This window comes from Miniopterus schreibersii (assembly GCF_964146895.1).
Source record: "Miniopterus schreibersii genome assembly, chromosome: 17".
Lineage (NCBI taxonomy): Eukaryota > Metazoa > Chordata > Mammalia > Chiroptera > Miniopteridae > Miniopterus > Miniopterus schreibersii.
The window spans coordinates 43,847,319-43,873,825 of record NC_138117.1 but is presented as its reverse complement, the minus strand read 5'-3'; the positions used below and the strand labels follow the sequence as shown (position 1 = coordinate 43,873,825).

General features: G+C 63.5%; 1 protein-coding gene across 6 annotated transcripts in view; it reads left to right on the top strand.

Annotated features, from left to right (window-relative positions):
• Window positions 1-24,559, top strand: part of PLEC (plectin) — a 51,307-nt gene extending 26,748 nt beyond the window's left edge. For 5 of the 6 annotated variants that reach the window (XM_081116481.1, XM_081116482.1, XM_081116477.1 and 2 more), the window contains exons 2-32: window positions 1,658-1,719; window positions 2,139-2,228; window positions 3,058-3,135; window positions 3,228-3,320; window positions 4,301-4,467; window positions 5,109-5,224; window positions 5,296-5,402; window positions 5,486-5,605; window positions 5,685-5,780; window positions 5,998-6,125; window positions 6,376-6,469; window positions 6,886-7,040; window positions 7,132-7,450; window positions 7,531-7,608; window positions 7,681-7,842; window positions 8,012-8,116; window positions 8,211-8,306; window positions 8,459-8,584; window positions 9,537-9,689; window positions 9,794-9,948; window positions 10,031-10,157; window positions 10,240-10,423; window positions 10,501-10,658; window positions 10,759-10,937; window positions 11,665-11,803; window positions 11,904-12,260; window positions 12,346-12,429; window positions 12,572-12,676; window positions 12,763-12,861; window positions 13,727-17,107; window positions 17,187-24,559. In XM_081116481.1, the coding sequence (XP_080972607.1) occupies window positions 1,658-1,719; window positions 2,139-2,228; window positions 3,058-3,135; window positions 3,228-3,320; window positions 4,301-4,467; window positions 5,109-5,224; window positions 5,296-5,402; window positions 5,486-5,605; window positions 5,685-5,780; window positions 5,998-6,125; window positions 6,376-6,469; window positions 6,886-7,040; window positions 7,132-7,450; window positions 7,531-7,608; window positions 7,681-7,842; window positions 8,012-8,116; window positions 8,211-8,306; window positions 8,459-8,584; window positions 9,537-9,689; window positions 9,794-9,948; window positions 10,031-10,157; window positions 10,240-10,423; window positions 10,501-10,658; window positions 10,759-10,937; window positions 11,665-11,803; window positions 11,904-12,260; window positions 12,346-12,429; window positions 12,572-12,676; window positions 12,763-12,861; window positions 13,727-17,107; window positions 17,187-23,405 (13,532 nt within the window). In that variant the 3' untranslated portion in view covers window positions 23,406-24,559. Of the gene's footprint in view, window positions 1-719; window positions 961-1,657; window positions 1,720-2,138; window positions 2,229-3,057; window positions 3,136-3,227; window positions 3,321-4,300; window positions 4,468-5,108; window positions 5,225-5,295; window positions 5,403-5,485; window positions 5,606-5,684; window positions 5,781-5,997; window positions 6,126-6,375; window positions 6,470-6,885; window positions 7,041-7,131; window positions 7,451-7,530; window positions 7,609-7,680; window positions 7,843-8,011; window positions 8,117-8,210; window positions 8,307-8,458; window positions 8,585-9,536; window positions 9,690-9,793; window positions 9,949-10,030; window positions 10,158-10,239; window positions 10,424-10,500; window positions 10,659-10,758; window positions 10,938-11,664; window positions 11,804-11,903; window positions 12,261-12,345; window positions 12,430-12,571; window positions 12,677-12,762; window positions 12,862-13,726; window positions 17,108-17,186 lie in introns of those variants that run through there. The other variant, XM_081116478.1, reaches the window with a different exon arrangement.
• The last annotated feature ends 1,948 nt before the right edge of the window (window positions 24,560-26,507 follow it).

Sequence of the window (26,507 nt, the reverse complement as noted above, 5' to 3'; positions counted from 1 at the left end):
CCAACTGAGGCAGAGTTCCTGCTGCTCTGGCTGGGCTGTCCTGCCTGGTGAGTCAACACTCAGCTATGAGCTGCTCCTGCCCTCCGTGTGCTCTGCCTGCAGAGGGGCACTGCTCTGGGATGTGCCTGGTGGGCAGCTCGGGAAGGGCCAGGCCTGCACAGAACCAGAGTGCCCAGACAGGGCAGAGTAGAGCCCAGCAGGGGGCTGGGAACATGGCAGGGCATGTGGGTGTATGAAGAAGTGTGATTTAGGGGGCTGTAAGATAAGGATGGGCCGTTGGCTCTCCCCAGGCCAGGTGTCACTCAGTTTGGGGAGTCCCTCCAGAAGGTAGGGTGGGCAGGCTGAGGGCAGCGGGCCTGAAGCCTGTTGTGCTCTCTGAAGTGAGGCCTGGACTGGGGTACCCTGGGTCCAGCCATACTCAGGCCCCACTCCCTGTGCTGGGGGTGTCCTTTGGGGTTGCCATGGGGATGCAATCAGTATGCAGTGAAATGCCAGGTCCCTTCACACCGTCCCCCACTAGGGCTGCTGCGGGCAGGGTGGGTGAGGAAACCCCTGGGCTTCCTGTTTCTGTCGGCAGAGGGTGGGGCCGTGGGGGAGGGGTTGTCTTCTTCCTGCCGGGACACTCCCTCTGGGGGGTGGGCAGGGTGGGGTGGGGCTCTTGGGGCGGGGACTGGTGCTGGAGAGTACTGTGGGCAGGGAGTGGCCAAACCAACTCACTGGGAGCTGAACTCGCTGCTGAGCTTGTGAGCCGTATGCTCAACCAGCTGTAGCCGCCTGTGTGCACAAAGGGCTTCAGAGCACAGCACCCGGGGGCCAGGGACCAAGTGCCGAGGGGCGGGAGTGGCACCATGTCTCAGCACCGGCTCCGCATGCCAGAGCCTCAGGGCCTGGGTAACAAGAGAACCAGCTCGGAGGACAATCTCTACCTGGCCGTCCTCAGGGCCTCGGAGGGCAAGAAAGGTAGTGGGCACCCCCCCTGGGCAGGGCAGGCTAAGTTTGGAAGGGCCCACTTCCTGTGGCAGGAAGCCTGGCTCTGGGTGGGGTTGGGACCCAGGCTCTGAGGGTCTGAATTTGGGGGAGAGACTCAGGCAGGGGCTGGAGCCTTGGGTAGTGTGCTGTCCTGGCCCAGGTGCAGAGCTGCCCAGCAGGGAGAGGGCTAGCCCATGTTGGGAAGGCTGGCAGTGGCCTCTGGGCCTTGGGTGTAGGGCCATAGTGGGTAGGGGGCTCTCTGTGCCCTGGAGAAGGTCCATTACTCTGTTGGGAGGACGAGGCTCCCCCTTGCCACCCTCCTGACCAGGTCTGGGTCCTGGCGGGGGACCTCTTATGCTTAGGTCTCCAGGAGGCACGTGTGGGAATGGGGCAGGCTGGGACTTGTGTGCTCTGGGCTCTGGGCGCGGCTCTGGACCCTCCCATCTCTAGAGGGAGACAATAGGGGGATTGAACAGCTGGCACCTTGTTTTCCTCGTGCTCTCCCTCCTTGGACGGGGCTGGCTGGGCCTGGGTACCTTGGTCTCTGCGAGTCTGGTGGGGGGTGCTAGGTCTCTGTGATTTTGAGGCCCTGTTCAGGTGCCAGCTACTGTATCTGCACGGTGGTCACCTCCTGGGGGTTCTGGAGGCTTCTCCCAGGCCTCAGGTAACCTGGCCTTGTCTCTCCCAGACGAGCGGGACCGTGTGCAGAAGAAAACCTTCACCAAGTGGGTCAACAAGCACCTCATCAAGGTGGGTGCCTGTGTATGGTCAGGGACTGAAGAGACCCAGTGGAAGTGAAAGAGGGTGCCCCTGGCCTTCCAGGCAAAACAAGAGCTGCCTGCCCCTGCCCAAAGTTGCCCCTCCCCTGCCCGCAGGGTCCTGAAGGCCTGGGAGCTCACCTTTCATCTCAAACCTATGATTTTCTGTCTTTCTCTGCTTCCTCCTGTCTCCTCCTCTTCCTTCTTCTCCGGGACTCTCCTGGTCTCTCCTCATCTGCCCTGTAGCACTGGAGGGCAGAGGTAGGTGCCTCTTTGAGCCCTGGGGCATATTCTCTGGGCCCCCTGCCTCTTACCCTTTGTAGTCAATACCCCCCCCCCCCCCCCCCCCCGCCAGGGCCTGTTGTTGGCTCTTGGGAATGTGTGGCCAGCCCAGCCCTTCTGTCCCTGCAGGCCCAGAGGCACATCAGTGATCTGTATGAAGACCTCCGTGATGGCCACAACCTCATCTCCCTGCTGGAGGTGCTATCAGGGGACAGCCTGGTACGTGTGCCCACCAGCCCCCTGTGGCCCTGCCTGCCTCACCTGGACACCCTGCCTGCCTTCCCTCCTTGGGGCCTTTCCCACAGGCCCATTCTGCCTGGCCTGGCCTTGTGCCTCACAGGGCCTCTGGTGCAGTGTCCGGCCAGCCTGGGAGTGGCCCTGACCCCACACTGTGGGCGCATGGCCCTGCTGCTCTCCTCATGGGAAACCCTGATACAGTAATCTCATGCTCTACTCTGCTTTGGTTTCTCTGCTGCTTGGACTCTGAACCTTGACCTCTGCCCTTTACCCTTTGCCCTGCTCTGGCTGGGCAGCAAAGAGAGCGGGACATAATCAGGAGCTCGCGCCTGGTGAGTGGTTGTGCCTGCTGGTCATGACGGCACATGGGCTCCCTGAGACTGGAGCCCAGCTCACCTGGAGCTGGCAGCCAGTCTGACCCAACCTGTGCCTGGCACTTGGGTGGGCAGATGGCTGTGCATCAAGCCGCCTGCTGTACTGCCCAGGGCCAGGCCTGGGACCTGCCTGGCAGGAGGACCCCTCCCCCAATGCCACTGCCCTCCACCCGTGGCTTCCTGGCTATTGTCTCCTCCCCAGCCCTTTCCTTCCTTCCCTCAGCTTGGGCCTGGCTGTTGGATTCCCAAGCCCCTGCTGGGCCTGGCCTGTAGGCCTATGGCCCCCTTTGCAGCTGGGGAGGGTGAGCCAGGGATAAGAGGGGCTGCTGCCACACTGGGGAAGACCCTTGGTTCAGTTGCACAGATTCCTTGGGGGTTCTGAGGTGGGTGGGGACTGTGCCCCTGCTCTGCGGATGCTGATCGCCTACCCCCTACAGCCCCGAGAAAAGGGGAGGATGCGCTTCCACAAGCTGCAGAATGTGCAGATTGCCCTGGACTACCTCCGACATCGCCAGGTGAGGCTGCCCGCCCCTTCCAGACCCCATCTTGGGCCCCAGCCCCCTTCCCCAGCTGCCTGTGGGCAGGACTGAGGGCTCCTTGTTTGCAGGTGAAGTTAGTGAACATTAGGAACGATGACATCGCGGATGGCAATCCCAAGCTGACCCTCGGCCTGATTTGGACCATCATCCTGCACTTCCAGGTAGAGTGGCCGCCCATCAGCCTCTGCTGCTGCTGCAGTCTCCAGGACAGACCTGGAGCTGGGGCCCGGGGTATCTGGCACCTAGAGCCGCCTTGCTGCCCCTGCCCAGCCCCCACCCCAGCTCATGCTAGCTCACTGGCCTGAGGGCCCTGGCCTCTCACCAAGGCCTGCCTATCCTGTGCCCTCCGGCTGGGTCTGGGCAGGGCCTGCAGAACCTCCCTCCAGAGGAATGCATTCCCTGCTGGTACAGCCGCCTGCCTAGGGAAGGTTCTGGAGAAGCACCCGTTGTACTGGCTGACTCATCCATTGCCCACTGGGGTGCACAGGAAGCCACAAATCTGAAAGCTGGGCAGGCAGAGCCCTGCTGGCATGGCAGCTGAGTCACACAGTTGTGCAGGCTGACAGGCAGGCGGGTGTACAGACAGTCAAATGGAATGGACTGTGTGCAGGGCCAGGCTGGTACCATGGCCCTAGCATGCCCAGGCTGAGGCTGCCAGGCATACCATGCCCAGACCTAAGGACCCTACCCCCAGGCTGCAGCCAGAGAGGGGGCTGATGGCCCTACATCCACCAAGATAGCCTTTTCTGGGCCTGGTTTCCTGGATGAGCTCGAGCCTGCAGCTGCTTTTCTTGAGCCCCCTCCACTAACTTGCAGGGTTCAGGATGTGCTCCAGGCCCCATCTCCCTAGCTGAGGGAGTCCAGAGCATCTACCATGTGTCTGTAGTGGAGGCTGGGGCTCTGATTTATTCTGTGGCAGCTGCTGGCCAAAGGCCTGGGCTTGTGGGGCTGCAGTGTGGTGGGTCCCAGTGGCTCGGCTGATGTGAGAGGCGCCCCGGGCGCCCCACTCGTCCTCTGCTGGCCTGGTGGCTTTTTTATCCCAACTGGGTCCGGAGCTGCCCCTGCCCACAGACATGGGTTGTGGGCATGGGGCAGTGTGGGTGGTGTGGCTGAGCCCCTGCCTCCTGCCCGCTCTGGGCAGATCTCAGACATCCAGGTGAGTGGGCAGTCCGAGGACATGACAGCCAAGGAGAAGCTGCTGCTGTGGTCTCAGCGCATGGTGGAGGGCTACCAGGGTCTGCGCTGCGACAACTTCACCTCCAGCTGGCGTGACGGCCGCCTCTTCAATGCCATCATCCATCGGCACAGGTACGTGGCCGGGGTCAGACGAGAGGCTGCGGGTCGGGGTGCCCTGGGGCAGCCCAGCTGGGTGACTTCAAACAAGTCAGGGCAGGGAGGGTAGTGGAGGGGTGTTTTCCATGAACAGGAACCTGCTGCCCGCGGGGATGAGTGCTGTGCCGGCCTGCCGCGCTGGGAGGAGGCGGGCCGAGCCCTGCCCACACCCTGCACGCCTACTCTGGGCCCTTCCATGGGCACCCTGGTTTCCTCAAAGCCAGAGGCCAGTGGGCTGTTGCTTCTCACAGTCATGAGCATCTGCCCCACGTGGGTTCTGGGTGGCCAGGCCATACTGGGGATGGCCCTCAGGGGGCCCCAGCCCCCACCCAGGACCTGGGGCCTGATGGACAGGGTGGCTGTAGGGAGCCCAGGCTGACTGGCACTGTTTGCTCAGTGTATTCCACCTGCATCTATGACCACTGTAGGTCTCTTGAGCGCCAGGGATAGGGCCCAAAGTACAGAGGACTACTTGTGTGGGCACAGCTGGGCACCAGTGGGGTGGCAGTGTATTTTTCAGGGTGAGTGTGGAGCTGGGATATAGGGAGGGTCTGTGTGCTGACCTGTCTTACTGCCTGTTTCCCCACCTGCCCGCTCCATTGGCCACTTTTCCGTAGGCCCATGCTCATCGATATGAACAAGGTGTATGGTCAGACCAACCTGGAGAACCTGGACCAGGCCTTCTCTGTGGCTGAGCGGGACCTGGGAGTGACCCGGCTGTTGGACCCTGAAGGTGTGTCCGTGCTGCTGCCCTCCCCCCTCTTTTGCTGCCTGCATGGGCCCTCTGACCTTCCTCTCCCACAGACGTGGACGTCCCTCAGCCTGATGAGAAATCCATCATCACATACGTCTCGTCCCTGTATGATGCCATGCCCCGTGTGCCTGACGCGCAGGATGGGGTGAAGGCCAATGTGTGTGCCTGCTGGTGGGCCCCGGTGGGCGTGGGAGTGGGCCTGCCGGCCCCATGGCCCTGACAGCCCTGACTTGCCCTCAGGAGCTGCAGCTGCGCTGGCAGGAGTACCGGGAGCTAGTGTTGCTCCTGCTGCAGTGGGTCCGGCACCACACAGCTGCCTTCGAGGAGCGCAAGTTTCCTTCCAGCTTCGAGGAGATTGAGGTGGGCCTATCAGCTCGGGCTGGGGTCCTGTGCCTGCCGAGGGGCCCAGACCTGGCTGCTGACATCTTGGTCCCTACAGATCCTGTGGTGCCAGTTCTTGAAGTTTAAGGAGACAGAGCTTCCGGCCAAGGAGGCTGACAAGAACCGATCCAAGGGCATCTATCAGTCCCTGGAGGTGAGTGCAGGTCCAGAAGGAGGTGAGTGGGGGCATTTCAGAGGCAAGAAGAGGGCATTCTGGAGGTGAGTGAGGTTGTCCAGGGGCCTGGCCTCACTCCTAAGCTTCGGGGACCAGGGCTGTTCCAGGTTGGGCAGGTTGGGTGCCTGGAGGTCTGAGTAGCTCAACACCCCCACTGCTCTGCTGGCCCAGGCCTGAGCTTGGTTCCTGATCACAGGGGGCGGTGCAGGCAGGCCAGCTCAAGGTGCCACCTGGCTACCACCCGCTGGACGTGGAGAAGGAGTGGGGGAAGCTGCACGTCGCCATCCTGGAGCGGGAAAAGCAGCTCCGGAACGAGTTTGAGAGGTGGGCGGTGCTAGGGTTGGGGAGGCTGCGGTTAGTCTAGTCGGGTGGGGCCCTGTGGTGGCAGGAAAGCCACCCGAGGATGAGTCACTGCATGGGGAGGAAATTCCCCCCAAGGCTGGGAAACCCATACTCTGACGGCAGGACAGTGGGCTGCAGGCCGGCGGGGAGGGCAGGAGAAGCACAGTACTGCTCTGCGCTGGGAGCCTGAGGGCAATCCCCTCACGTTGGTCCTGTGGGTGCTGGGCTGTAGGCTGGAGTGTCTTCAGCGCATCGTAAGCAAACTGCAGATGGAGGCTGGGCTGTGCGAGGAACAGCTGAACCAGGCCGACGCCCTGCTGCAGTCGGTGAGGGGGAGGGGACAGGGTGGGACTGGGCACCAGGCAGCAGGGATGGGGGGAGGAGCCTGAACCTGCCACGCCCACTCCAGTGGCCCCCAGCTTTGCCCCTCCTTCCTGGTGTGCGGCCAACTCTGACTGCTTTGGGCTGAGCTGGCTTCTGGGCACCATGCCGGACACCGAAGAGGCCCTCCTGAGGGCTTGCTGCTGGGAGGGTGTGGTGGGGAGGGTGAGGCCCTGGAGCATTGGATGAGGCCTTGAAGGGTCTGCCTGCTTGGACCCAGTGAGGCCTTTGGACTGGATCCTGGTTCTCCCCCCCCACCCCCCCCAGAGCCAGGGCTGGGGATTTGCACATCTGGAAGATGTACTAGGATGGAAGGGGAAAGGTCAGGGCGGGGGTCTGAGTCTTGGCAATCACCATGCAGGACATTCGGCTGCTGGCCGCAGGCAAGGTACCACAGCGGGCCGGTGAGGTGGAGCGGGACCTGGACAAGGCAGATGGCATGATCCGGCTGCTATTCAATGATGTGCAGGCCCTGAAGGATGGGCGGCACCCACAGGGCGAACAGATGTACCGCAGGTTGGCTGCACCCCACCCCAAGTGTGGGGACTGGGGGGCCTGGGGGCAGCCAGTTCCCTGCTCACCCCTCCTGACTCACCCCTGCCTCCAGGGTGTACCGCCTGCATGAGCGCCTGGTGGCCATTCGCACTGAGTACAACCTTCGGTTGAAGGCGGGTGTCACGGCCCCCGTGACCCAGGTAACCCAAGTGACACTGCAGAGCACGCAGCGGCGCCCGGAGCTCGAGGACTCCACTCTGCGTTACCTGCAGGACCTTCTGGTCTGGGTGGAGGACAACCAGCGCCGGGTAGACAGTGCCGAGTGGGGTGTGGACCTGCCCAGCGTGGAGGCGCAGCTGGGCAGCCACCGTGGCCTGCACCAGTCCATTGAGGAGTTCCGGGCCAAGATTGAACGGGCACGGACCGACGAGGTGAATGGGTGCCCGTGGGGTGGGCCTCAGGGTTGGACAGGTCCGGGCCACGAAGGCCTCACCCTCCTCGTGTCCTGCAGGGCCAGCTCTCCCCAGCCCTCAGGGGCACCTACCGCGACTGCCTGGGCCGGTTGGACCTGCAGTATGCCAAGCTGCTGGTGCGTGAGGGCCCGGGGGCGGGGGGCGGGCGGGGGCGGGCTGCGGCCTGCTGACGTGCCTGCTTGCCCTAGAACTCTTCCAAGGCCCGCCTGCGGTCCCTGGAGAGCCTGCATGGCTTTGTGGCCGCCGCCACCAAGGAGCTGCTGTGGCTGAGTGGGAAGGAGGAGGAGGAGGTCGGCTTTGACTGGAGTGAGCGCAACGCCAACATGGCCGCCAAGAAGGAGAGCTACTCGGTGAGGCGCCCGCACCCTCCCACGGTGCATCCCCAGGCTGGCAGCCCGCAGTGGTGGGGGTCAGGCCCAGCTGCAGGCCGTACAGGGGGTTTAGGTGGCCCTTGGCGGGAGACCGGCAGACCCGGGCACGGCCCGACACCACCCCTGAGACCTGCCGCCCTTGTGCCAGGCACTGATGCGTGAGTTGGAGCTGAAGGAAAAGAAAATCAAGGAGATCCAGAACACTGGGGACCGGCTGCTGCGGGAGGACCACCCTGCGCGGCCCACAGTGGAGGTGGTGGCTGTGGGCACTGGGGCCTGTGGGGACTGGGGCCTGAGGGGGCTGGAGGCTGTGAGGTTGGAAACTAACAGGGACCATGGTGCTGCAGTCCTTCCAGGCGGCCTTGCAGACCCAGTGGAGCTGGATGCTACAGCTGTGTTGCTGTGTTGAGGCTCACCTGAAGGAGAACACTGCCTACTTCCAGGTGAGACCACCCATACCCGCTCAGGGGAGGGCCCCCGAGGAGCCCTAGACCACCACTAGGGGTGTGCCGCCCCTCCCTGTGCCCGTGCACCCTGTCCTGCCTTGCTCATTCCCAGCCCCTCAGCATAGCCTTATCCCCTTCCTGCTGTGCAGTTCTTCTCAGATGTGCGGGAGGCTGAGCAGCAGCTGAGGAAGCTGCAGGAAACACTGCGCAGGAAGTACACCTGTGACCGCTCCATCACTGTCACTCGCCTTGAGGACCTGCTGCAGGATGCCCAGGTGAACTGGCTGCACAGGTGTGAGGGTGGAGTCGGGGTAGGTCAGATAGTGGAGTGGGGGGGGTCCGGGAGAGGTGGTGGCATCTGGGCAGCACTGGTGCTTGGAAAGGCCCCTCTGGAGGTGAAGAGCGGGGGCATCAGCACAGTTGGATGGGTGTGGGGGACTGAGAGACTGGGGCAGGGTTCACAATGGTACCACATCTCTGGCCAGAGCTGGTACCCTTCCCCCTAAGAGCCCCAGGTCAGCTGCTTTGTCTCAGCCCTTTCCTGGTCTATGGGTTCTTGGGCCTGATGTCTGGGGCAGGTACAGTGAAGGACTGAAGAGGGCAGAGGTGGCATGCCCTGGGGCAGATTTGGGGCACCCAGGAGGGGCCCCAGGCTTCTGGAAGTGCTGGGGGAAGTGATCGAGGAGAAAGACAGAGGCTCTGTTGGCTGGGGTTCCTGTGCTCAGGAGTGAGGGTCAGCGAAGGCTGGGGGGTCCAGGAGGCCCCCTCAGCTGCACTGGCCATGAGAGGTGCAGGCAGTTTCACGATGAACTTTTGACCCACACCCTGAGTCAGTCCTTGGTGGGTTTGGCCCCTTGGAGAGCTGAATACGGAGAAGTGGGTGAACTGGGAGGGTAGAGGGGACAAGGTGTTTTGGGACCAGAGTGCAGCTGGGGTCTGTCCCCTGGAGGACCTGGGACAGGGAGGGCACTCAGTCCTGACCAGGAAGGAAGGCAAGTCAGTGGGAGCCATTGGAGGTCAAGCCCTGGGGACCTGCCTTGGTCATGTGTCCTACTTCCAAGTGCCCATTCCCCATAGCAGAGCAGTGGGAAGGACCCCTGATCTCAGGGTGGGGGTGCCCAGTGTGTGGTTCATTGCAGGAGGTGGGCATGTGGGTCTTCACAGACCGTCGCCCAGGCACATGCCTGGGTGCTGGATGCTGGTCTCTGAGCTGCCCCTTCCCTGCAGGACGAGAAAGACCAGCTGAATGAGTATAGGGGGCACCTCTCAGGCCTTGCCAAGCGGGCCAGAGCCATTGTGCAGCTGAAGCCCCGTAATCCAGCCCAACCCGTGCGGGGCCATGTGCCACTGCTGGCTGTGTGTGACTACAAGCAGGTGGAGGTGAGCTGGTGGATGGCAGGGCTTGCACATGGAGGGGCATGGCTGGGTGGGGCGTGGCTGGGTGGGTGGGGATATGGCCACACTGACAGCTCTGGCTACCCCAGGTGACCATGCACAAGGGTGATGAGTGCCAGCTGGTGGGCCCTGTGCAGCCATTCCATTGGAAGGTGGTCAGCAGCTGTGGTAGCGAGGCCACCGTGCCCTCTGTGTGCTTCCTTGTGCCCCCGCCCAACCCAGAGGCCCAGGAAGCAGTCACCAGGTGGGTGGCCTGGGGTCTTTCCGCTGGAGTGGGTGGCAGGGTTGGGTGCCGGGCATCTCTGACTGAGCCCCTGATCTGCCAGGCTAGAGGCCCAGCACCAGGCCCTGGTTTCGCTGTGGCACCAGCTGCATGTGGACATGAAGAGCCTTCTGGCATGGCAGAGCCTCAGCCGTGACACGCAACTCATCCGCTCCTGGTCCCTGGTCACGGTAGGACGGGGCCACAGGGGGTGTGGTGGTGGCCTCCTGCGTTCAGCCTGCCCTGCGTGCTCAGCCTCCTGTGCACCCGCAGTTCCGCACACTGAAGCCGGAGGAGCAGCGCCAGGCCCTGCGCAACCTGGAGCTACACTACCAGGCCTTCCTGCGGGACAGCCAGGACGCCGGCAGCTTCGGGCCTGAGGACCGGCTGCAGGCCGAGCGTGAATACAGCTCATGCAGCCGCCATTACCAGCAGCTGCTGCAGAGCCTGGAGCAGGGTAGGCTGGAGGCTTGAGTGGGTGGGCGGGAGTCAGGCAGGGGTGTTGGGTAGCATATGAGTGGGTTGTGTCCCCAGGTGAGCAGGAGGAGTCCCGCTGTCAGCGATGCATCTCAGAGCTCAAGGACATCCGGCTGCAGCTAGAGGCCTGTGAGACCCGTACTGTGCACCGCCTGCGGCTGCCACTGGACAAGGAGCCTGCGCGGGAGTGTGCGCAGCGTATTGCAGAGCAGCAGGCAGGCGCTGTCCCCTCCCCTTCCCCAACTTGTCCCCTGGGCCTCCACGGGTGTTGTGGCTGGGCTCAATGCTCAGCTTACCTTCTCACTGTCTCCTCAGAAAGCACAGGCTGAGGTGGAAGGGCTGGGCAAGGGGGTTGCTCGACTCTCTGAGGAGGCTGAGAAGGTCCTGGCCCTGCCCGAGCCATCACCTGCTGCCCCTACTCTGCGCTCAGAGCTGGAGCTGACCCTGGGCAAACTGGAGCAGGTTCGCAGCCTCTCCGCCATTTATCTGGAGAAGTGAGTGCACCTATTGTCGGCCGAAGCCATGACTCTGGGAGGGTGCTGAGCAGAGGAGGGCCTGACCACCGTGTTCTGGCGCAGGACAGGCTGATGGGTGGGATCTCTTGAGGGAACTGGCTGAGAAGTGCTGGGTGTGGACTAGGGTGGGGGTCATGCACATGGATAGAGGGGTTCAGCCCTGTGTCTTAAAAGTAGGACTTCCTGATGACTGGACCTGCCTCGTCCCACCCAGTCCAGGGACCTCTTCTGTCCCTTATGGCCATTTCAGCATGCACTTTCCTGTGGTTCACAGGATCACTTTCAGAAGGGGAGTGAGAACTCCTCCCTCCTACTTCCTCTCCGTCCCATCTCCGACTCACCAAGCCTGTTTCTGACATCCTTGTTTCTGACATGTCATTTCATAGTCCCTAACAATATTGCTGACAACACGTCTACCCCTTACCCACATTTTTTTTTCCACAAAAGCTGACATGTGTCTCTCTCACCCAGCCTTGGGGCTGGAAGGCTGAGAGCTCCCAGGCCACAGGTATAGCTGGCTGTTCCTCTGGCCAGCACAACTTCCCTCCAGGACTCAGGCAGCAGCTGAAGCATCCTTGTATCCCAGAGGTCCCCAAGCATTCTCTCCCTTTGACCACTGGGGCTCTGGTTTGATAGCAACAGCATCAGGCTACTGTTACCTGGAGCCCACCCCTACTCCCAGCTCTGAACCCTGCCCTCCCCCCAGGCTCAAGACTATCAGTCTGGTGATCCGAAGCACGCAGGGGGCTGAGGAGGTGCTCAGGGTCCACGAGGAGCAGCTCAAGGAGGCCCAGGCTGTGCCCTCCACCCTCCCAGAGCTCGAGGCCACCAAGGCTGCACTCAAGGTACCGCTGTCAGGCCAGTGCCTTGTGGAGGGTCAGGGGGCTTAAGGGCCAGCAACAGGGCCTTGGACTGAAATAGCACCCACCCTTCTGGTCCCAACAGAAGCTGCGGGCCCAGGCGGAGGCACAGCAGCCTGTGTTCAATGCCCTGAGGGACGAACTGCGCGGGGCGCAGGAGGTGGGGGAGCGGTTGCAGCAGCGGCACGGGGAGCGGGACGTGGAGGTGGAGCGCTGGCGTGAGCGAGTGGCCCAGCTGTTGGAGCGCTGGCAGGCTGTGCTGGCCCAGACTGACATGCGGCAGCGTGAGCTCGAGCAGCTGGGCCGCCAGCTGCGTTACTACCGAGAGAGTGCAGACCCGCTCGGCTCCTGGTTGCAGGACGCCAAGCAGCGGCAGGAGCAAATCCAGGCCGTGCCTCTGGCCAATAGCCGGGCCGTGCGGGAGCAGCTGCGGCAAGAGAAGGTAGTCCTGGGCCAGTGTGGCTGGAGTGGGATGGGGATGGGGGTGGGGTGGAGGCATGGATCGTGCTGACCAATACTCCCCCCAGGCGCTGCTGGAGGAAATTGAGCGCCATGGAGAAAAGGTGGAGGAGTGCCAGAGATTTGCGAAGCAGTACATCAACGCCATTAAGGTGAGGCTTTTGCCTCTTGCCATCCTTGCGCTGGGTGGTGTCCTGGGGCCTGAAATCCCCAGGGGTGGCCCCAAGCGCAGTCCTGGCTGCGGGCCAGGGAACGGGTAGGGCAGACTGGTGGCTTACCACTGTTTCCCTGCAGGACTATGAGCTCCAGCTGGTCACATACAAGGCACAGCTTGAGCCGGTGGCCTCTCCGGCCAAGAAGCCCAAGGTCCAGTCAGGGTCTGAGAGCGTCATCCAGGAGGTAAGGCTGAGGAACGTGGATGGGAGAGGCTCGTGGGCCCATGGCTGGCGCAGGGCTGACCCTGGCTGCCGCCTTCCTGCCCCCAGTACGTGGACCTTCGCACGCGCTACAGCGAGCTGACCACGCTGACGAGCCAGTACATCAAGTTCATCAGTGAGACTCTGCATCGCATGGAGGAGGAGGAGGTATGGCCCGGGGGGCATCCTGCTGCCCACATGCAGCCTCTGGGAGCTTGCCCGTCACCACTTAGCTCAGCTCCCCACTCCCTGCTGCCTGAGGCTTCCAGCGCCCCACTCCGAGCACGGCCTGCCCCGCCCTGGCTGGCGCTGCTCTGCTCCCCCAAGGTGGCGGCACTTCCCCTTCCTCCTCTCCTTGCCCTGGCCCAGCGGGGCTATCCCCCGGCTCTCCCTGGTGGTCCTCCTCAGGATTCCGTGTCACCAACTGTCATGGCCACTTCCGTGGAAGAGCTGGGGGTGCTAGGCCATGGGCCAGCCAGGGTGTACTTAGGTGACTTGGCAGGGTGGGGTTCCCAGCTTTCCTGTTCTTCTTGCCTCCTGGGTGCCTTACCCTGTGGCCCACCTGCATTCTCTCCTGTGGTCAGAGCTGCAGGCTTTTGTGTTCCTTTTCTGAGCTGGCTCAGGTCTGCACTTGCTGTCGCACCATGGCCACCTTGGGATCCAGGTCACGTTTGTTCATGGTGCTCAGGCAGGGCTACGTGGTGGTATGGTTCAGGGGCCCTGCGAGCCTCCTGCTTTGCTCTTTCTCTCTCTCCCTCTCTGTCTCGTCGCCTGTCTGCGGGAAGAGGGAAGGATGCCTGAGCCTCCTTCCCGGGCTTGGTGAGCACTTTGGGGCCAGGTTGTGCTCGCTGCCCCGAGTGCCCTGGGCGGGTGCACGCTCCCTCCTTCGCCGGGCTGTGACCTCCGTTCTCCCTGATTCCCCCATCGTTCTGTCAGAGTGGACTGTGGTGGTGCCCTGTCACCTGCGTGCCCGGTGGCTGCTCCGCACTCACCGCTCTCTCTGGTTCTCTCCCTCTCTCTGCCGCGGCCACAGAGGCTGGCTGAGCAGCAGCGGGCAGAGGAGCGGGAGCGCCTGGCGGAGGTGGAGGCTGCGCTGGAGAAGCAGCGGCAGCTGGCGGAGACACACGCACAAGCAAAGGCACAGGCAGAGCGGGAAGCGCAGGAGCTCCAGCGGCGCATGCAGGAGGAGGTGGTGCGGCGGGAAGAGGCAGCGGTGGACGCGCAGCAGCAGAAGCGCAGCATACAGGAAGAGCTGCAGCACCTGCGGCAGAGCTCGGAGGCCGAGATCCAGGCCAAGGCCCGGCAGGCAGAGGAGGCTGAACGCAGCCGGCTGCGCATCGAAGAGGAGATCCGCATGGTGCGCCTACAACTGGAGACCACTGAGCGGCAGCGCAGCGGGGCTGAGGGCGAACTGCAGGCCCTGCGTGCGCGGGCGGAGGAGGCAGAGGCGCAGAAGCGGCAGGCGCAGGAGGAGGCGGAGCGATTGCGTCGGCAGGTGCAAGATGAGACCCAGCGCAAGCGGCAGGCGGAGGCGGAGCTGGCCCTGCGCGTGACGGCCGAGGCCGAGGCCGCACGTGAGAAGCAGCGGGCCCTGCAGGCACTAGAGGAGCTCCAGCTGCAGGCGGAGGAGGCAGAGCGACGTCTTCGGCAGGCGGAGGCCGAGCGAGCCCGCCAGGTGCAGGTAGCCCTGGAGACTGCCCAGCGCAGCGCAGCGGCGGAACTGCAGAGCAAGCGCGCCTCCTTCGCGGAGAAGACCGCTCAGCTGGAGCGCACACTTCAGGAAGAGCACGTCACCGTGACGCAGCTGCGGGAGGAGGCCGAGCGGCACGCGCAGCAGCAGGCCGAGGCCGAGCGGGCCCGGGAGGAGGCGGAGCGGGAGCTGGAGCGCTGGCAGCTGAAGGCCAACGAGGCGCTGCGGCTGCGGCTGCAGGCAGAGGAGGTGGCGCAGCAGAAGAGCCTGGCGCAGGCCGAGGCCGAGAAGCAGAAGGAAGAGGCGGAGCGTGAGGCCCGGCGGCGGGGCAAGGCAGAGGAGCAGGCAGTGCGGCAGCGGGAGCTGGCCGAGCGGGAGCTAGAGAAGCAGCGGCAGCTGGCGGAGGGCACCGCCCAGCAGCGCCTGGCTGCAGAGCAGGAGCTCATCCGTCTGCGGGCTGAGACAGAGCAGGGCGAGCAGCAAAGGCTGCTGCTGGAGGAGGAGCTGGGACGGCTGCAGCGCGAGGCAGCTGCGGCCACGCGGAAGCGCCAGGAGCTGGAGGCAGAGCTGGCCAAGGTGCGTGCAGAGATGGAGGTGCTGTTGGCCAGTAAGGCACGAGCGGAGGAGGAGTCACGCTCCACCAGCGAGAAGTCCAAGCAGAGGCTGGAAGCCGAGGCGGGCCGGTTCCGCGAGCTGGCGGAGGAGGCCGCCCGCCTGCGGGCGCTGGCCGAGGAGGCCAAGCGGCAGCGGCAACTCGCGGAGGAGGACGCCGCGCGGCAGCGGGCGGAGGCGGAGCGGGTGCTTGCCGAGAAGCTGGCGACCATCGGCGAGGCGACGCGGCTCAAGACGGAGGCCGAGATCGCGCTGAAGGAGAAGGAAGCGGAAAACGAGCGCCTGCGGCGGCTGGCTGAAGACGAGGCCTTCCACCGGCGGCGGCTGGAGGAGCAGGCGGCCCAGCACAAGGCCGACATTGAGGAGCGGCTGGCGCAGCTGCGCAAGGCGTCGGAGAGCGAGCTGGAGAGGCAGAAGGGGCTGGTGGAGGACACGCTGCGGCAGCGGCGGCAGGTGGAGGAGGAGATCCTGGCCCTGAAGGCGAGCTTTGAGCGGGCGACCGCAGGCAAGGCGGAGCTGGAGCTGGAGCTGGTGCGCATCCGCAGCAACGCGGAGGACACGCTGCGCAGCAAGGAGCAGGCGGAACTGGAGGCCGCTCGGCAGCGGCAGCTGGCGGCGGAGGAGGAGCAGCGGCGGCGGGAGGCGGAAGAGCGTGTGCAGAAAAGCCTGGCGGCCGAGGAGGAGGCGGCGCGGCAGCGCAGAGTGGCACTGGAGGAGGTGGAGCGGCTCAAGGCCAAGGTGGAGGAGGCTCGGCGCCTGCGTGAGCGGGCGGAGCAGGAGTCAGCGCGGCAGCTGCAGCTGGCCCAGGACGCCGCGCAGAAGCGGCTGCAGGCGGAGGAGAAGGCGCACGTGTTTGCAGTGCAGCAGAAGGAGCAGGAGCTGCAGCAGACCCTGCAGCAGGAGCAGAGCGTGCTGGAGCGGCTGCGCGCGGAGGCCGAGGCCGCGCGGCGGGCGGCGGAGCAGGCAGAGGAGGCGCGGGAGCAGGCCGAGCGGGAGGCCGCGCAGTCCCGGCGTCAGGTGGAGGAGGCGGAGCGCCTGAAGCAGTCGGCAGAGGAGCAGGCGCAGGCCCGGGCGCAGGCACAGGCTGCTGCAGAGAAGCTGCGCAAGGAAGCCGAGCAGGAGGCCAAGCGGCGGGCGCAGGCAGAACAGGCGGCCCTGCGGCAGAAGCAGGCAGCGGACGCGGAGATGGAGAAGCACAAGAAGTTTGCGGAGCAGACACTGCGGCAGAAGGCGCAGGTGGAGCAGGAGCTGATGACTCTGAAGCTGCAGCTGGAGGAGACGGACCACCAGAAAGGCATCTTGGACGAGGAGCTGCAGCGGCTGAAGGCGGAGGTGACGGAGGCCGCCCGCCAGCGCAGCCAGGTGGAGGAGGAGCTCTTCTCTGTGCGGGTGCAGATGGAGGAGCTGGGCAAACTCAAAGCGCGCATCGAGGCGGAAAACCGTGCGCTCATCCTGCGCGACAAGGACAACACACAGCGCTTCCTGGAGGAGGAGGCCGAGAAGATGAAACAGGTGGCAGAGGAAGCGGCGCGGCTGAGTGTGGCCGCCCAGGAGGCAGCGCGGCTGCGGCAGCTGGCGGAGGAGGACCTGGCGCAGCAGCGGGCGCTGGCCGAGAAGATGCTCAAGGAGAAGATGCAGGCAGTGCAGGAGGCCACGCGACTCAAGGCCGAGGCAGAGCTGCTGCAGCAGCAGAAGGAGCTCGCGCAGGAGCAGGCCCGGCGGCTGCAGGAGGACAAGGAGCAGATGGCGCAGCAGCTGGCACAGGAGACACAGGGCTTCCAGCGTACCCTGGAGGCGGAGCGGCAGCGGCAGCTGGAGATGAGCGCCGAGGCCGAACGCCTGAAGCTGCGTGTGGCAGAGATGAGCCGGGCACAGGCCCGTGCAGAGGAGGACGCCCAGCGCTTCCGGAAGCAGGCGGAGGACATTGGGGAGAAGCTGCATCGCACGGAGCTCGCCACGCAGGAGAAGGTGACGCTGGTGCAAACGCTGGAGATCCAGCGGCAACAGAGTGACCATGATGCTGAGCGCCTGCGGGAGGCCATTGCTGAGCTGGAGCGTGAGAAGGAGAAGCTCAAGCAGGAGGCTAGGTTGCTACAGCTTAAGTCCGAGGAGGTACTGGCCCCTCGTGCTCACGGGGTGGGTGGGTGGGGGTCTCCCAGGCCGAGGTCCCTTACGCCCTCTTCCTCCACAGATGCAGACGGTGCAGCAGGAGCAGCTGCTGCAGGAGACACAGGCCCTGCAGCAGAGCTTCCTCTCTGAGAAGGACAGCCTGCTGCAGCGGGAGCGCCTCATCGAGCAGGAGAAGGCCAAGCTAGAGCGGCTGTTCCAGGACGAGGTGGCCAAGGCGCAGAAGCTACGTGAGGAGCAACAGCGGCAGCAGCAGCAGATGGAACAGGAGAAGCAGCAGCTGGTGGCCAGCATGGAGGAAGCCCGGCGGCGGCAGCGCGAGGCTGAGGAGGGCGTGCGGCGCAAGCAGGAGGAGCTGCAGTGCCTGGAGCAGCAGCGGCAGGCGCAGGAGAAGCTGCTGGCCGAGGAGAACCAGCGACTGCGTGAAAGGCTACAGCGGCTGGAGGAGGAGCACCGGGCCGCACTGGCACATTCGGAGGAGATTGCCTCCTCGCAGGCCATGGCCGCCAAAGCCCTGCCCAACGGCCAGGATGCACCCGATGGCCTGGCCACCGAGGTGCAGCCTGAGTACGCCTTTGATGGCCTGCGGCAGAAGGTGCCAGCCCAGCAGCTGCAGGACGTGGGCATCCTGAGCATGGAGGAGCTGCAGCGGCTGACACAGGGCCGCACCACGGTGGCTGAGCTTGCGCAGCGGGAGGATGTGCGCCGCTACCTGCAGGGTCGCAGCAGCATTGCAGGGCTGCTGCTAAAGCCAGCCAATGAGAAGCTGAGTGTGTACGCTGCCCTGCAGAGGCAGCTGCTGAGCCCGGGTACGGCCCTCATCCTGCTTGAGGCCCAGGCGGCCTCAGGCTTCCTCTTGGACCCTGTGCGCAACCGGCGCCTGACTGTCAACGAGGCTGTGAAGGAGGGCGTTGTGGGCCCCGAGCTGCACCACAAGCTGCTTTCAGCAGAGCGCGCGGTCACCGGCTACAAGGATCCCTACACCGGGGAGCAGATCTCCCTCTTCCAGGCCATGAAGAAGGACCTGATCGTCAGGGACCACGGCATCCGCCTGCTGGAGGCCCAGATCGCCACGGGCGGCATCATCGACCCCGTGCACAGCCACCGCGTGCCCGTGCACGTGGCCTACCAGCGCGGCTACTTCGACGAGGAGATGAACCGCGTCCTGGCGGACCCAAGCGATGACACCAAGGGCTTCTTCGACCCCAACACGCACGAGAACCTCACCTACATGCAGCTGCTGGAACGCTGTGTGGAGGACCCTGAGACTGGTCTTTGCCTCCTGCCGCTCACAGATCAGGCTGCCAAGGGTGGCGAGCTGGTCTACACAGACTCGGAGGCCCGGGACGTGTTCAAGAAAGCCACTGTGTCCACACCATTTGGCAAGTTCCAGGGCAGGACAGTGACCATCTGGGAGATCATCAATTCTGAGTACTTCACAGCAGAACAGCGGCGGGATCTGCTTCGTCAGTTCCGCACGGGCAAGGTTACCGTGGAGAAGATCATCAAGATCGTCATCACTGTGGTTGAGGAGCATGAACAGAAGGGACAGCTCTGCTTTGAGGGCTTGCGTGCCCTGGTTCCCGCTGCCGAGCTGCTGGAGAGCAGGGTCATCGACCGTGACCTCTACCGCCAGCTGCAGCAGGGCGAGCGCTCAGTGCAAGAAGTTGCTGAGGTGGATGTGGTGCGACGGGCCCTACGGGGCACCAATGTCATCGCGGGCGTGTGGCTGGAAGAAGCAGGGCAGAAGCTGAGCATCTATGAGGCCCTGAAGAAAGACCTGCTGCAGCCAGAGGTCGCTGTGGCCCTGCTGGAGGCCCAGGCCGGCACTGGACATGTCATTGACCCTTCCACAAGCGCCCGGCTGACTGTGGACGAGGCCGTACGTGCCAGCCTGGTGGGGCCAGAGCTGCATGAGAAGCTGCTGTCAGCTGAGAAGGCTGTAACAGGCTACAAAGACCCATACTCAGGGCAGAGCGTGTCCCTGTTTCAGGCCTTGAAGAAGGGTCTCATCCCCAAGGAGCAGGGTCTGCGTCTGCTGGATGCCCAACTATCCACAGGCGGCATTGTGGACCCCAGCAAGAGCCACCGTGTGCCCCTGGATGTTGCCTATGCCCGGGGCTACCTGGACAAGGAGACCAGCGAAGCCCTGTCAGTGCCCAGGGACAATGCCAAGACCTACTGTGACCCCAGGACACGGGAGCCGGTCACCTACAGCCAGCTCCAGCAGCAGTGCCGGTTCGACCCGCTGACGGGGCTGAGCCTGCTGCCACTTTCAGAAAAGGCTGCCCGGGCCTGGCAGGAGGAGCTTTATTCTGAGCTCCAGGCCCGTGAGGCCTTCCAGAAAGCATCGGTTGAGGTCCCTGTGGGCAGCTTCCAGGGCAGGACAGTGACCATCTGGGAGCTTATCCACTCCGAGTACTTCACAGAGGAGCAGCAGCGGGAGCTGCTGCAACAGTTCCGCACGGGCAAAGTCACTGTGGAGAAGGTCATCAAGATCCTCATCACCATCGTGGAAGAGGTAGAAATGCTGCGGCGGGAGAGGCTCTCCTTTAGTGGCCTCCGCGCCCCAGTGCTGGCCAGCGAGCTTCTGGACTCCGGGGTCCTCAGCAAGGCCCAGTTTGAGCAGCTCAAAGATGGCAAGACGTCAGTCAAGGACCTGTCGGAGGTGGACTCCGTGCAGATGCTCCTTCAGGGCAGTGGCTGCCTCGCTGGCATCTACCTGGAGGACTCCAAGGAGAAGGTGACCATCTATGAGGCCATGCGGCGAGGCCTGCTCACGCCCAGCACGGCCACACTCCTGCTTGAGGCCCAGGCGGCCACTGGCTTCCTAGTGGACCCCGTGCGGAACCAGCGGCTATACGTCCATGAGGCTGTGAAGGCGGGCGTTGTGGGCCCTGAGCTGCATGAGAAGTTACTGTCGGCAGAGAAGGCTGTGACAGGCTACAAGGACCCATACTCAGGCAGCACCATCTCCCTCTTCCAGGCCATGAAGAAGGGCCTGGTCCTCAGGGACCACGGCATCCGCCTGCTGGAGGCCCAGATCGCCACGGGCGGCATCATCGACCCCGTGCACAGCCACCGCCTCCCTGTGCACGTGGCCTATCAGCGCGGCTACTTCGACGAGGAGATGAACCGCGTCCTGGCGGACCCGAGCGACGACACCAAGGGCTTCTTCGACCCCAACACGCATGAGAACCTCACGTACATGCAGCTGCTGGAGCGGTGTGTGGAGGACCCCGAGACTGGCTTGCGTCTCCTGCCGCTGAAGGGGGCAGAGAAGGTGGAGGTGGTGGAGACCACACAGGTGTACACAGAGGAGGAGACCCGGAGGGCATTTGAGGAGACGCAGATTGACATCCCGGGCAGCAGCAGCCAAGGCAGTTCCACCATGTCCCTGTGGGAGGTAATGCAGTCGGACCTGATCCCTGAGGAGCAGCGGACCCGGCTGATGGCCGACTTCCAGGCCGGCCGGGTGACCAAGGAACGCATGATCATCATCATCATTGAGATCATCGAGAAGACTGAGATCATCCGCCAGCAGAACCTGGCTTCCTATGACTACGTGCGCCGCCGCCTCACCGCTGAGGACCTGTACGAGGCGCGGGTCATCTCCCGCGAGACCTACAACCTGCTCCGGGAAGGCACCAAGAGCCTCCGTGAGGTGCTCGAGGCGGAGTCTGCCTGGCGCTACCTCTATGGCACGGGCTGTGTGGCCGGCGTCTACCTGCCCGGCTCCCAGCAGACGCTGACCATATACCAGGCCCTTAAGAAAGGATTGCTGAGCGCAGAGGTGGCCCGCTTGCTGTTGGAGGCCCAGGCGGCCACAGGCTTCCTGCTGGACCCAGTGAAGGGCGAGCGGCTGACCGTGGATGAAGCCGTGCGTAAGGGCCTGGTGGGCCCTGAGCTGCACGACCGGCTGCTGTCGGCCGAGCGGGCTGTGACCGGCTACCGCGACCCCTACACAGAGCAGCCTATCTCACTTTTCCAGGCCATGAAGAAGGACCTGATCCCTGCCGAGGAGGCCCTGCGGCTGCTGGATGCCCAGCTGGCCACAGGTGGCATCGTGGACCCGCGCCTGGGCTTCCACCTCCCGCTGGAGGTGGCCTATCAGCGCGGCTACCTCAACAAGGACACGTATGACCAGCTGTCAGAGCCCAGCGAGGTGCGCAGCTACCTGGACCCCTCCACGGACGAGCGCCTCAGCTACACGCAGCTGCTCCGGCGGTGCCGCCGAGACGAGAACAGCGGGCAGCTGCTCCTGCCGCTTTCAGACACCCGCAGACTGACCTTCCGTGGGCTGCGCAAACAGATCACAGTGGAGGAGCTGGTGCGCTCGCAGGTCATGGATGAGGCCACTGCCCGGCAGCTGCAGGAGGGCCTGGCCTCTGTGGAGGAGGTCACCAAGACCCTGCAGAAGTTCCTTGAGGGCACCAGCTGTATTGCTGGTGTGTTTGTTGATGCCACCAAGGAGAGGCTATCAGTGTACCAGGCCATGAAGAAGGGCATCATCCGTCCAGGCACGGCCTTTGAGCTCCTGGAGGCCCAGGCAGCCACTGGCTATGTCATCGACCCCATTAAGGGGCTCAAGCTGACTGTGGAGGAGGCCGTGCGCATGGGCATCGTGGGCCCTGAGTTCAAGGACAAACTGCTGTCGGCAGAGCGTGCGGTCACTGGCTACAAGGACCCCTACTCTGGGAAGCTCATCTCCCTCTTCCAGGCCATGAAGAAGGGCCTGATCCTGAAGGACCACGGCATTCGCCTGCTGGAGGCCCAGATTGCCACGGGCGGCATCATCGACCCCGAGGAGAGCCACCGGCTGCCCGTGCAGATGGCTTACAAGCGCGGCCTCTTTGACGAGGAGATGAATGAGATCCTGACAGACCCGAGTGACGACACCAAGGGTTTCTTCGACCCCAACACAGAGGAAAACCTCACCTACCTGCAGCTGATGGAGCGCTGCATCACCGATCCCCAGACGGGCTTATGCCTCCTGCCACTGAAGGAGAAGAAGCGGGAGCGGAAGACATCCTCAAAGTCCTCGGTTCGCAAGCGCCGCGTGGTGATCGTGGACCCTGAGACGGGCAAGGAGATGTCAGTGTACGAGGCCTACCGCAAGGGCCTCATTGACCACCCGACGTACCTGGAGCTGTCGGAGCAGGAGTGCGAGTGGGAGGAGATCACCATCTCCTCCTCGGATGGCGTGGTCAAGTCCATGATCATTGACCGCCGCTCCGGCCGCCAGTATGACATAGATGAGGCCATTGCAAAGAACCTCATCGACCGCTCTGTGCTAGACCAGTACCGCGCTGGCACGCTCTCCATCACCGAGTTTGCTGACATGCTCTCGGGCAGTGCCGGCGGCTTCCGCTCCCGCTCATCCTCGGTAGGGTCCTCCTCTTCCTACCCTGTCAGCCCCGCTGTCCCCAGGACCCAGCTGGCCGCCTGGTCTGACCCCACTGAGGAGACAGGCCCTGTGGCTGGCATCCTGGACACAGAGACACTGGAGAAGGTGTCCATCACGGAGGCCATGCACCGCAACTTGGTGGACAACATCACGGGGCAGCGGCTGCTGGAGGCTCAGGCCTGCACCGGAGGCATCATCGATCCCAGCACCGGCGAACGCTTCCCTGTCACTGATGCCGTTAACAAGGGCCTGGTGGACAAGATCATGGTGGATCGCATCAACCTGGCCCAGAAGGCCTTCAATGGGTTTGAGGACCCGCGCACCAAGACCAAGATGTCGGCCGCCCAGGCCCTGAAGAAAGGCTGGCTCTACTACGAGGCAGGCCAGCGCTTCCTGGAGGTGCAGTACCTAACCGGCGGCCTGATTGAGCCAGACACGCCGGGCCGTGTGCCCCTTGATGAAGCCCTGCAGCGTGGCACAGTGGATGCCCGCACCGCCCAGAAATTGCGCGATGTGGGTGCGTACTCCAAGTACCTCACCTGCCCCAAGACCAAGCTTAAGATCTCCTACAAGGATGCGCTGGATCGCAGCATGGTGGAGGAGGGCACAGGGCTGCGGCTGCTGGAGGCTGCCGCTCAGTCTAGCAAGGGCTACTACAGCCCCTACAGTGTCAGCGGCTCCGGTTCCACGGCCGGCTCCCGCTCCGGCTCCCGCACTGGTTCGCGCGCTGGTTCCCGCCGGGGCAGCTTCGATGCCACCGGCTCCGGCTTCTCCATGACCTTCTCCTCCTCCTCCTATTCGTCCTCAGGCTATGGCCGCCGCTACACCTCGGGGCCCACAACCTCCCTGGGGGGCTCCGAGTCTGCCACGGCCTGACGCCTGTCTGCCCCCGACCCTACTGCTCTGCATGTGGCCAGGCTCCCCGCCCAGGCGCTGAGTCTTTTTTTCTTTAATGTTTAAAGGTGTCTTCCTCCCAAGCGGTGCCTAAAGTTTAACCAAAAAGACCAGACTAATATATTAATGTGTGTGCTGTCCAGACAGCCCTGTGTCTTGGGGGACAGGGCCAGTCCAGCCCCACTGATCACCTCACCCACCAGGTCCTTCCTCCTCTCTACCTGCCACTCACCACAGCCAGGTGCCTTGGAGGGTCCAGAGCAGGGCCTCCAACCCAGCCCTCCTGTCTTCCCAGGGAGGGTTCTGTTTGGGTGAGGTCCCCCACCCTGTAGGCTGGCCCTGCCCAACGACCAACCACCAATCCTAGCTGCTCGGGGCAGCAGGGACACCTGTCCCTAACAGGGCCCTCAGAACCAGCATTTTCTCATGTTTCCAGGACTGACCTGCTGGCTCAGTGGGCCATGTGGGGAGGGAGAGGATCCTGGGTCAGCCATCTCTTCCAGTCTGCCCAGAGAAGCTCCTTCCCCATGGGAAGATGAGGGTCCAGTTTGCAGAACCAGCTGGCCCAGGCTGCCCCCAGTCTCTAGTCTCCAGCCTCCAGTCCTTGACACTCCTGCAACCCCAGGCCTCTGGCTTCTGTCTTTCAGCCTCAGCTCCTAGTAAGTGCCTTCTGTGTCCGCCTCGCATGCTGGGCCCTTAGGACCCAGGCCTGGGGTGAGAGGCCCTCCTGTTGAAGCTGGGACTGCTGTCCCTGGCTGGGAATGGGTGGGGCTTCTGTAGTCTTTCTTCTCTGGTGGGCCCCATGGCCCCTTGAGCCTCTGGAGTCCGCCTGGGGTGCTTCTCACCTGCCTGTTTCTCCCAGGGAGCCTCAGCCCTTCACTGGGCCCAGGGATGCCGGATGGACTGTCTGTGCTGACTCAGGCAGCCCAGCTGGTGCCACCCCTCCTGCTCTACTCCGCCCCTGGCCTTGGTGGCTCTTACCCCTGCCTCCACCCTCTTACTGAGCTTTGCATGTTCCACTAACCCAGGCAGGAGGCGGGTGGAGGTGCTAGGCTTCCAGCTGCCTCAGGGCAGAACACTAACCTGACCATGGGTGGGCCTGCAGTGCCCACCCCAATAAAAGCAATTCCACCCCTCCTGTGGGTCTCGCCTCACTCTTTTGTCTTGGGGTCAGGTGTGTGTTGGGGTGGAATGGATGCTGCAGGCCTGGGCTCAGAGCTTGGCCACTGTATCCTGGCCAGGGTGGAGGAGCCAGGCTTTGGCAGACGCTCCCCTGAGGTCACATGTCTCGGGCAGGAGAAGCCAAGACACAGCCCTGAGCAGAAGACAAGGTGGAGAGCAGGGTGGGGCCAGGCCAGCTCCTGAGGTTCCTGCCATTGCTCAGCCCCTTAGGCTGGGTTCGTGGTTGGCACTTGCTGTGAGGGGGGGTGTCACATGCTTCTTTGTCTGTTGCTCATTGACTGTGCCCCACTGCATGGAGGGAAGTCAGTTCCTGTCAGCTAAAGGGGATCCTCCTAAGAAGGATGCTGTCGAGAGCCCCAGTGGCAGTGCCCTGGCCTCTCAGGTCCACTAGCCCCTCACATTCAGTTTATTCCAGCTTCTGCAGGATTCTTCCTGGGAGAACTTACAAGAGGGTGGTGAGCAGGGCAACCACGGCCCCGCTGAGCCGTGGCTCGGAGGCACCACAGACGCTCACCTGCCTTGCCCAGGGCGGGTGGTGACCAAACACTTTGTTGGCCTGCATCTTAGTAACCACACCCCTGTCGGGTTCTACTCTCCTTGACCACTTACAGTTGAAGCTGGCATGGAAATACTGAGATGCCCAGGACAGTACCCTGCTTCCACATGACGGTCAGGGCCATCCCTGCCAGGGTGGCAACTGCTTGGCCTGCTGGTTCACTGGACAGGAAGCCACCTTGGTGGTAGCCACAGTTGTAAGGTGAGTGGGACACTCTCTCTGTGTCCCGGGTCGCAGTGTTTTCCTCCTGGAGATTAGGGCCATTGTATTCTCAGCCTGAAGTTGCAGGGACAAGAAGCATGTGTACCCAGTAGGTACTTGGGGCCTGGCAGCCGGGCCACGTGCCTCCCATTCCTTGGTTCCCACCTCCTAGGGACATGACATAAGGTAACGCCCACATCCTAAAGGACATGCTTCTGTGGGGTGTCAGCTGTCCTTACAAGGCTGCCCAGCGTTCTCCCGGCCAGCAGCTTCTGGAGGGTGAGGCAGCCCATGGCCCTGGAGCCGTGCTGCACCCTCCTGCCGTGAGCGGGGTCTGTTTTGCAGGAGCCCACACTGTAGACTGACTGAAGCACCTGGGCCGGAGTCGAGCCTGGAGTGGTCGATTTCCCATTGAGTTGCTTGTCGGTGTCAGCTCTGGAGTCCCGTTGCTGGGAGGCTCATGGGCAGCAATGAAGGGCTGGACTGGCCTGGGAGAGGAACCTGTGCAGTCGGCTCATGCTTGGCCTGTGCCTGCATCTGGGCTACTCTGGTTGTGCCCATGTGCATGTACTGGAGGGACCGCATTCCCTGGTCAAGTTATCCAGCTGTGGGTGGCTCAGTGCCTCCTCTGCACAGTGTTCCAGTGCCCATGGTCACGGGACATGAGACTGCACTCCTTGTGCCCGCCCAGCACCTCCCCCACTATGGTACAGTCCTGCTCCTAGGTCCTGATCAATTATCCAGACAGTTTCCCTGGGTGGCTGAGTCCACATGAGTCCCAGCTGTCGGACACACTCCTGTCTACACAGGGTGCGTGACCCAGTGTGCTGCGGCAACTCTGGCCAGAGTCTCCTCGCTGCTGTCTCTGGGCAGCCCGAGTAGAGCCATGGTGGTGCCCAGGTTGTGCTTTGGGTGTCCAGGCATCCATGCCAGCTCAGACCCAGATCATATGTGTCTGTGTTCCAGTGCACAGTTGTCTACATAAGCAGCTGTAGGTCCTTTTAGAGAAAGTCTAGGAGTCACTGCTGTCTGTCCTCGTCCACGGGGACACCTAAGAAATCCGCTTTATGGGCGCTCTGGTCTGAAGACTGGCTGAGGTAGGGAAGCAGGCCCAGGGATTGTGTTTCCCGCTGGGGCAGCTGACT